Source organism: Drosophila grimshawi, unplaced genomic scaffold, assembly GCF_018153295.1.
Source record: "Drosophila grimshawi isolate 15287-2541.00 unplaced genomic scaffold, ASM1815329v1 contig_848, whole genome shotgun sequence".
NCBI classification, from domain to species: Eukaryota; Metazoa; Arthropoda; class Insecta; order Diptera; family Drosophilidae; genus Drosophila; species Drosophila grimshawi.
The window spans coordinates 21,194,896-21,205,684 of record NW_025063692.1 but is presented as its reverse complement, the minus strand read 5'-3'; the positions used below and the strand labels follow the sequence as shown (position 1 = coordinate 21,205,684).

At 43.3% G+C, this 10,789-nt stretch overlaps 1 protein-coding gene across 1 annotated transcript; it reads right to left on the bottom strand.

The window, feature by feature from the left end:
• Positions 1-403: 403 nt before the first annotated feature.
• Positions 404-4,895, bottom strand: LOC6565151. Its single transcript, XM_043216231.1, has 3 exons — positions 4,783-4,895; positions 3,430-4,340; positions 404-555 (listed from the first exon to the last, which is right to left on the bottom strand). Exons 1-3 carry the CDS (start codon positions 4,893-4,895, stop codon positions 404-406), a joined length of 1,176 nt encoding a protein of 391 aa, XP_043072166.1.
• Between the last annotated feature and the right edge of the window lie 5,894 nt (positions 4,896-10,789).

The window sequence follows — 10,789 nt, the reverse complement described above, 5'->3', positions numbered from 1 at the left end:
ATATCGATTATCGATAACATCTAAAGAAAGCTCACAAAATCCATAGTCAACTTTCGACAATTTGATCAATGAAAAAACAATTGTAAAAAACTCCGTTATATACATAAATAGTGTTATCGATGAACGATATCAAACCTACCGATAAACCAACAGATAACTGATAATAATAACAAGAATAATAATAATAATAATAATATTAACCCTTTCCACACAGTGATGCCAAGAAGAAACGCTTCGAGCTTGCGCCTGGCGATGCCAGCAACAATGCTCTCAGCAACAATAACAACAACAACAACAACAATAACAGCAACAACAACAACAACAATAACAACAACAATGGCAACAACAGCAGCAGCAATTTGAACGCCAACAGCACCAAACTGAACATCAAGGATGCACCCAGTCAAGTCACATGCGTTGGCAAAACCAGCACCGGATCTGGGCCAGCTTTGGTGCCGGCCGCCTCATCCTCATCGCTGCAGTTTATTGGCTCTGCATCGATTATGTCCACAACAGCAACGGGTACACGGAGCACAATGTCGACAACAGATCGTGCTGGTAATTTGTTGAGCACATCCGAAGTTCTGGCATTGGATGGCAAAGGTGAGTGCTACACGCTCTTTATGCTATCTATATATATATATACATTGTAGACTAAGATGTCACCTAACTAAACTGAGTATTTTTGGTAGCGAACTATGCATGGTTTTGTGAAAAGCGTGGAAGAGTCCTCAAAATGCTTTGAATCTGCTAGGATGTGTCGCTTTAGCTAGGAAAATATTTGGTATCCTCAGCACAGAAGACTTAGACACCAATTTTTGCCTTCGTTCAGCAGCTGTGATTGATTGATGGAAGGAGCTATAAAGGCTCAGATAAGGGGCACAATAGATCTGGTCTCCAATCCCAATAGCAATAATAATAGAATACAGCTTTGAAAGCTGCAAAGTTTTTTATTTTCTTTTCTTTAAACTTTTATCGTGCTTCAAACCAACTCCGAGCTTTTGTTGGCTGCGCATGCTCATCAGAATTCGCCTAGCAAGGCTTTTGTGCAGTGCTTAAAAGCTTTTGTGCCTGATTCCCGCAGCTGGCTGAGGCGAGCTTTGACAAAAGCACTCCAGCAAAAGCTTGCTGACTATCAACTCTAATTTAGTCCAGCTTAAAAGCTCTTTTCAACTTTTGATGCGTTTGCTGGCGCAGCCTGTTTTTTCAAAGTTTAACGTGCGTTTTTTTTTTTTCTTCTTCTTTGTTTTGGTTTTGTTTTCTTAAGTTATTTTTTGCGTTTATAAAAAAATGCATTTTCCGTTTTTCAATGGCAATTTGTTCCATTTAATAAATTCAATTCCCCCGCTGCTCCTTTTAAGCCCCTTCTTTGTATCCTTGCATATTGGCATCTTCCGGCTCTGTTCCCCACAGAAAAAAGTGTTAAAAACATTGCGAGATTGTGGCAGTTGCCATATTGGACGCTTGATTGGTGCGTGCCGCGTTTTGGCCTCCCTAGATGATGGTTGGACTGGTGGTGGTGCCTGCCTGCCTGCCTGGCTTGCTAGCCTTGTCTGTCTGTCATTCAGCTCAGCGGGCTGCGGTTTGTTTGCATCTCCAACACTCCCCTCCCTTCCCATCCCCTTACCATCCCCTTACCCTGTCCAACTCTCTCTATTGCTGTCTCTTTTTAACTTGTGGCCAATGTTTTGGTTTGTTGGCGCTGTCATCTCCCTGGCGAGTTAATTAAACTCAATTAAATTAAAATTTTTGAAAATGTCTTTTTTATTATGCAAGTGATTTAATTTAATTATTAAATTGCCCCATCGTTTCTGTTTGCATTTAAAAAACCGACGCGCACCTTCCCCCTCACCCCAACCACCCCAGATATACCCCGCAGAGCAAGCAAGAGCGTCCGCAAAAGTGATGGATGGGTAGGGTGGGTGGGTGGTGGGTGGTAGGGGTTGGAATTACCAGCAAAAGGGACTGCTTTCAAATATTCATACTTCTACTTTCGATATGTTTTATCGATAACCTTGAAGTGTTTAAACTGCCTAAACTTGTTTAGAGCAGAGCAACTGGATAATCTTCTTTGTTCTTCATCTATCGATATATATTATTCTTGAATGCTGCAAAGTCAGCATTTTACAAATATTTGTATATTTGTTGTTATCGATATAAATCGAAGTAATTTTTGTTGTTGTTAATTTAGAACTTCTTTTGCATTGAGTTGTGTATATTGTTTGCAATCAATAGTATATATTTGACATCAGTAATATCAACTTGTCACATCACTTGCAGATCGATAATCGATATATTGATCAAATAATTAAAGTACTTATCGAAAGGCAACTAGCGCAGTATTATTGCAGTTTTAGATAATAATATTAAAGCACAATAATAAAAGATGAGCATTTTCGATAGCAATTCCAATTCGATCAATGCTTATCGATAGCAATTCCAATTCGATCAATGCTTATCGATAGCAATTCCAATTCGATCAATGCTCATCGATATTGACTGGCATTTCTGATACACAATACACCTCACAATAAGTTCTTCAATTTTGTTATTGTTTTTACAATTAACATTTATTCATTAAAAAAAAAAATTATCAGTGCTTATGTGGGAATTAGTTGCGTGCATGTGTTGTGCGTGTGTTGTGTGTGTGTTGTGTGTGTGTTGTGTGTGCGTGCTTTTAATTGCGTGCTAAATTCGATCATTGTTCGATTACTCGTTGAGATTGTTATCGTTATCGTTATCGTTATCGTTGCATATATGTATATATATATATATTTTAGGGCGCTATCTCCAAAGCATCCGTTGCAGTTGCAACTGCCACAGTTGCTGTGGCCTCACGCTTGGCCACATTGCTGCTGCTGTTGCTGCTGCTGCTGCTTGTCGAATTGTTATTGTTGCTTGCCTCCAATTCATCGGCATGGCACAGCTTGCGATGCTTGTGCACAAAATAGTAGCTGGGGAACTTGCTGCCACACGTCTTGCATGGATAATATTGGACATTCATGTCCAAAGGACGCACCTCGCGTCGCATTAATGCTGCTGCTGCTGCAGCTAGGCTCGTATCCGCAGCAACAGTTGTTGTTGCCGTTGCAGCTGTTACATTTGCTGTTGCTGATGCTGATGCGGTTGCAGTTGTTGCTGTTGCTGCTGCTGCTGCTGCCAGCAATTCATTTGTATTGTTGATGCTGCTGCTGCTGCTGCTGTTGTTGTCTCGGCTTGTTGGTGTCTCCGCCAGCTTCTTATCCAAACTGAGTGGATTCAAATGACGCTTTGCGTGCTTCTGATAGCAATATTGTGATTTGAAAGTGTGCTTGCAATAAACGCACACAAACAGCTCTCCATGTTGTTGCTTGCGATGATGTGTTGCTGTTGCTGTTGCTGTTGGCGTTGCTGTTGCTGTATTTGTTGTTGCTGCTGTTGTCTGGCCACTGTTCTCATTCTCAACTTGCTGCTGCTGTCGTTGCTGGCTGCTGATTGCCCGTGCCATCTGCTGATGAAACGAATAGCTAACACTTTGCTGCGTTCGCTGCAACTCGGCCACGCCTCCGCTGCTGCTGCCGCCGCCGCCAACACCCCCATTGCTGGGATCAAATGTGTCGGGCTTGTGTCCGTAAGCGGTATTGAGTATGCGTCGAAAGCGTACAGGTCCATCGCAACTTGCCACATCGATGATGAACTTGGATGGCTGTGTTGCCGTCTCCAGTTGTGCAGCAGGCGGTGGCGCCTTGGCCGCACTAGCAACTGTTGCTCGTGTGCTATTGTTGCGTTTGTTTGTTAAGCATTTGCGTTGACTATTGCTGTTGCTGCGTCGCTGCTGCTTGGCTGAGCCAACAACTGTCGTTGTTGCAGCTGCTGCTGTGGGAGCAACCACACTTGCTGGCGGCGTCAGTTGCATTTTGTTACTCTCAACACGCTCAATATTCAAGCTGCTCGCTGCGCTGCTGCTGGCGAGACTGCTTACCACAGACACGTTGCAATCCTCCGTGTCCAGCTCCAGTTCCAGTTCATTGTCTGTGGCGGTATTGCTGTCTATGAACACCTCCACATCCTCCTCATCCTCCAGATGCTGCTGCTGGTGCTGCTCCACGGGCAATTGATCCAGCACTGTTGCTGCTGCTGCTGCTGCTGTTGCCACTGTTTCGACTGGCTGTTGCACATAGGCGGCAGCAGTAGCAATTGTTGGCGGCGGCGCTGGCAGAAAGCCAAAATTGGGCAACGTTGCCTTACTCGGTATGGGTCGTATAATTTTTGAGGCGCCACTGGCCGCCAGCTGCAACTGATGTGGATTGCTCGCGCTGCCGCTCAAATAGCCCTCGGTTTGAGCGCGCGCCAGAAACGAGCTGAGAATAGAGAAACAAAAACACAAAAAAAAAAACAAAAAACAAAAGAAAAACGTTCATTTGCAACACACACACACACACACACAGAGAACTTGAATTGCTGCAGCTGATTTACCGACAAATTTCCAAGGCGCGTGGCATGTGCAGCACATGCGTTGCCAGCAGCACGGCAAATATGTTATCCACATTCAGATCCAAGTAGCCGGTGTACATGTATGTCAACAGCGGTGCAAATTGCTCAGCGGTCACATTGCTCAAATATAGCAGCAGTTCACCACCACCAACAGCAGCAGCAGCAGCAGCTGCGGCAGCAGCAGCAGAAGTAGCAACTGTTGCTGGTGTTGTTGAGACTGCTGCTGCCACTGCGGTTGCATCATCCAAGCGTATGGCGGATCGCAAATAACCGCTATGCATGCCCAGGACTAGGGCATGTGCCACAAACCGAACGCTGCTCGGCGCACCCAGGTCTTCCAATATAACATCCGGTGGTGTGGACATGACACCACCAACACCAACACCAACATTAATACCGCCACCAGCAACAGCTAGGGCCATGTTGTTGCCGCTGCTGCAGCCAACAGCTGCTGCATTTGTTGTTGCATGTGTTGCAGCTGCTGTTGTTAGGCGGCTGCTGCTGTTGCTGTTGTTGGTGGTGCTGCTGCTGCTGCTGCTACAACTGCTACCAGTCAACCAATTTGTAAACATTCAAAACAAATATTGGCAACAACACAACAAAAAAAAAAATAAAGAAAAAACAAAACAAACAACACGAAACGCGAGCGGGGCGAGTCAAGTAACGTGTGTGTGTGTGTGTGGCAGAAGAACTGTGCAGCGGATCCGTCACGTGTGCAACACAAATTCGAACTGATGAATGCCTCGTGGCGCACGGCGCGTTTTATAGCCAACACACTCAGACACTCAGCAGCGAGACAGCAGCCAGCCGCACACACACACACACATATATATATATACAGTCCAAAAGTTGTGGCTGTGTCAGCTGTGTGTGTCCTTCGGGCTGCTGTTGCTGTTGCCTCGGCTGCCACTCAGCTTCGGCTCTGATTGAGATGCTCGCTGCCTGCCTGCGTTTGTTTGTTGTCGGTTTGGTCTGTTTAATTGGCTGTTGGTTATACTCCTGCTGCTGCTGCTGCTGTTGTTGCAAGCATATTTTACACATTTTTAGCCAAATTAACACGCCTGCTTTGTTTTAGAGAGGGTGTGGCAGGGGTAAGGGAGACGGAGAGGGAGAGGGTTGGCCCCCCAATTTAATTGCCATTTTGCAGCAAATTAATTGCAAATTATCGAATGCCATAAAATGCTGATGGCATATATCAATAAACAATAATATATAATTAATTATTTTCGATTAGTGTGCACTTTAATACATATATATATATATATATATATATATTTGTATTTAATTACGGTCTACTGAAAAGTATTCATTGAAATTCGTTGCCTACTTTTGTGCAAACAAAAAATTGTATTTGTTCCAGTTGTGAAATGAATACAACAAAATGATTGACAAAAAAATAATAATGAGTTCGAAATAAATTGTTGCCTATATTTGAGCTGAACAAACGTTTTTAATGCCAATGCCATAAATTATTCAGTTATTTCTATAGCGAAGCGACTGAAACGAAACAAAAATTCAAAATTTACCAAACAATTCCTCTGAGTTGATTTGCTTGGCAAAAACAGTTTCCCTCTTATGCAGATCAGATATCAGCTAGTAGATCAAATATATTAGTAGATCTTTTGAGCAAAAAACCAAAAAAATAAAAATAAATAAAAATATACAAAATTAATGATTATATTCAAATAGAAAAAGAAATGAGAAATGAGAAATTGGTGAGCCGCGCAACTTTTGCTTTGAGTTCGGTTGCATAGAGTTGTCCGAGATTTTCCAACTGGTCAAAATCCGTTTGCCTTTTAGCTTTGCTTTAATCCCCCTCCCAGCTGCCCCTCGCCCCTCGTCCGCCCCTCGTCCTTCTGCCCATTTCAATTGCTGTTCATGTCTATGGCTCAAAAAGCGCCGCCTCAATCGACTTAATTGATTTGTGGGCATAACCAGCACATATTTACTTACGACTCTCCTCATGTGTGTGTGTGTGTGTGTGTGTGTGTGTGTGTTGACTTTGTGTGCCTCTACGTGTGTGTGTGTGTGTGTGTGTGTGAGAGAGTGTGGCTACTTATTCGCTTTATCTACCTCTGTTTATGTACATTAGCTATTAGCTTACTAATCAGTTATACTCTTTTTAAAAGCAGTAATCCTTCGTCAATTAATAAATCGTACGATTATAATGCTATATATTATTATAATATTCTGCTAAAGTCTTGGGCAAATCTCGCAATATTATCTCATAAATCGGAATGCTTTTCTGCTGGCAGAGAAGCATCAAAGATTTGAACTTTTTCCTTTAAAAAGGAATGCCTCTTTTTACTTTTGCTTCAATTGTATATATTATATATATATATATATATATATATATATATTTGATCAAGTATTTTTCATATTCTCTTCCATTTTTGTAGAGCATTTGTGTATTGTGTGTGTGCTGCTTGAAATCATTCTCAGTTTCTCTACTAATTTCTCCAAAAATATCCATTTGCACTTTTTCTCTGTGTATCATACTATATATAGTATATATATATATATATATATGTTTATATATATATATGTTTGTGTGTGTGTGTTTGGCTTGGTTTTATTTGTGTGGCTTTGGTATTCGGACATTTGGTTAGCTTTTAATTACCGCTGTTGCAACCTTTTGCTGCTGCTGCTAATCGATTTTATTTGTTGATTAACAAACCACCCAAACCAACCCTTTCCCTTCCCCTCCCGCTCCACCTCCCGCTCCATTGGCTTTTTATTTGTCGTGGGGCAAATTTGTCAAAAAATGTTGTGACATTTGGTTGATTCTGATACGGAAATGGGGCTGGGCAAAAAGGAAGATGCATTTTTATAGATATGTTCAATCGGTCAGTTTGCTGTTTACTTTTGTTGTCGTTGTTGTATTGAACGGCTAATTTAATTAAGTTATTACTGTTGCCCGGCTATTGTTGTTGTTGCAGGTAGCGCAACCAGTCTGTCCTTTGCGATTAAGCTTCAATCAAGCGTTAACAATTTTAATTCAATTATTTCGAAATGTAATTATAAATGTTCGTCATGCATAAATCGTGTTATTCATTTATTTAGCAGCGATTCCCGCCTCCCCCTGTCCGCCTCCCGCCTCCCCACATGCCACACACACTCCACACTTGCCGCTTTTCAACCAATCCATCCTGCTGCAGTTGCTCCTGCATTTTGAATAAATAATCACAACGTAGGCAAAAAATGAATTTCATAAATTGCCAGCAACAGAAGGCAATGCAAAAAGGAACAGAGTGAAAAACAGAAAGGAAAACAAACAAACAAACAAACAAACAACAACAGGCAAATGGCAATAAGCAACACACACAAAGAGAGAGAGAGAGAGAGTGGGAGAGAGAGAGAGAAAGAGAGACGTCTGTCAGAAGTCGATTGGAGTCATGTTGCTGTTGCTGCTGCTATTGTTGTTGCTGCTGCTATTGTTGTTGCTGTTGTTGTTGTTATTGTTGTCGTCATCGTCAATCTGTCACATTTGTTAAATGCTACAATTAATCCCCCAAGCGCGTCTGCCTGCCACTTGCCACTTGCCACTTTCCAACTGCCACCTGCCTCATCTTCATCCCCAGCCTGCCACCCACTTGGCTGGCCTGTTATTATCCTACCTGTTCTTGTTGCCCTTCATCTTTATTGCCTGCTCCGAAATAATAGCTGACCTTTGACTCTCCTCAGCCCATTCCAATGCATATTGATATATATCGTATATCGATAAGCTATCGATGAAGTGCCATTCAGTTGTATCGTTTATTATATGTGTATCGATTAATCGATTTGATTAATGCGATTAGCTAATCACTCTCTCTCTCTCGCTGTCTCTCTCTCTCTCTCGCTGTCTCTCTCTCTCTCTGACTTACTTTTGCTCGATTTATCGATAGATATTTGGTATATCTTAATTGTACGCTATATATTGAGATGTGTTTTTGCTCCACTGTGCGACAGTGGGCCACAAAGCGTTAGTTGTGTTAACAACAGCATCGCCCATCACCTGCTGCAATTCAATTCAATTAACGCGACGGTTAAAAGCTCTGCGCAATTAGCTTTTCTCTTTCCCTTTCTCTCTCTCTATCTCTCTATCTCTGTCTCTCTCTCTCTCTCTCTCTGTTCCTTTTATTGGTTATGGCCGGCCTCCCTTTTTGGTTTGGGGCTGGTTTAAACATTTTTGCTGATCTTTGCAGTAAGTTGGCAAATTGCCTGCCAACCAATCGAGTGACTGCATCCTCCAAAACACACACACACACACACACACAGCTGTCAACTGTTGGCTTTTGTCTCACGCACACACATACACACACACACACACACACACACACTGACTGTGTAAAACTGCTGCTAAGCCTTTTGGTCATGTTGACAAGCAGCACATAACCCTTCCACTCCTCGCTGCTCTTCTCCATCCATCTATATATATCTCTCTCTCTGTCTCTCTCTCTCTCTCTCTGTTGGGTTTCTCTTCAATTTTCGGTTCTGTTGTCGCTTTTTGCTGTTGCTTATCCCAGTTGGATTTTATTGTTTGTACACAGAGCAGCGAGCAGTCAGTTTTGTAAGTGCAGGGATTGGATTGGGGCTGTTAAGCAGAAACAGAGATACACAGCTTATACGCACGTGTTGTTGCCACCTGTCTGCCATTGCCACGTTGCAGTGGCATCCCCCTCCCCCATCTTCACCCCAACCCTCTCCTCTCACTGTGTGTGTACTTCTATTATGTTTCACCGGGCGAAACCTGAATAGCTATAAATTGTCTCGTAACAAGCGCGGTCCATCGGACGGTCGCGTAGCATGGCCGACAAGGAGGAAATATTGTGATCAGTCCATCTGTGCTACTCATCAGTACGTATAGGACGCTGACCCATACATGAAAGTAAAAAAAAGAGAAGAGAAAGGGAAGGAAAAAAAGAAAGAAAAGAGGGGGAGGAAGAGGGGAAAGAAGGAGAGGTAGGGGGGAGGAAGAGAGGAGGGGGGGGGAGGGAGAAGGGAAGGGAGGAAGAAAGAATGAAGAGAAGGAGGGAAGAGAAAAGGAAAGAGAAAGGGGGAGAGGAGAGGGAAAGGGAGGGGAGGGAAGAAGGGAAGGAGGGAAGGGGGGAAGGGAAAAAGGAGGAGGAGGAAGGGGGAGAGAGGAGAGAGGGAGGAGGAGGAAAGAGGGGGGGGAATAGTGGAAAGATTAGGGGGTAGGGAATATGGGGAGGGGGAAGTAGGGGGGAGAGGTAGAAGAGGGGAGAGTGAGTGAGGGAGGGGGGGAGGGGTGTGCAGGGTGTGTGTTGGAGTGCGTTGGAGTGTGTCACAGACAGACAGCGGCGGCTGCTTATGAAATTTTTAACAAAATTGAAATTACGCTAATTGTTTGGGCTGCCCCCCAAAAAAATAACAAGAACAACAAGAGCAGCAAATGCATTTCAGTGTGTGTGTGCCAGCAACAGCCAACACTTGCTGCCGCAGCTTACACACACACACACACACACACCCACACACACCCACACACACCCACACACACAAGCGCACACTCCAAAAGGCAAAAACAATTAGCGAATTTGATGCGCAAATCCTCGTTACAAATGTAACGGGCAAAACAGAGGATTCTGCAGCAAGGGGAATTCTTTGTGTGTGATGTGTGTGTGAGTGTGTCTCTGTGTGTGTGTGTGTGTGTGTGTGTGTAGGTGTGTACTGCGTATTGGGAAATGCCTGTTTGGCTGTTGCAGCTGCACCTAATTAATAGACTTACACGCTAGTCACTCAGTATAGCTAGCTAACCCCCTCCCCAACACTGCCACCTCTTCTCTCCTCACCTCAACGAATCCAGTTGTTATCCTCAGTTGGCTGCGCGAATATTTCCTCGCTTCGTGTTTGGTCAGAGAAGCCATAGATATGATGTGTGGTAGCGATGCAGTAGCAGTTGCAATTCGCGTTTTGATTTTCGGTGTTGCCCAAATGTGTCAGCTTTGTGGCTCAGCGTGGGAGAGTATTTTTTGTGTGTGTCCGCGCGTGTGTGTGAGTGTGTGTGTGTGTGTGTGTGTGAGTGTGTGTGAGTGTTTGCTAATTAGCAAATTGTAATTACTCAACTCATATTCGCTTATTTACCCGATTCCCAATGAATTAAGCCTGCACCTCCTTACTTCCACTTAAGCCTCTCCCACCCCCTACCCCCTACACACACACTAGTGGCGCTCTTACTTTATTCGACTTACGACTTACTGCTCATAAAGCTTCTCAACTTTCAACAACAGCTTTTATCCAATACTAATTATTGAGAAAATAGAAATTATAAAATGTTAAATAAATATATATATATACATATATATATATATATATA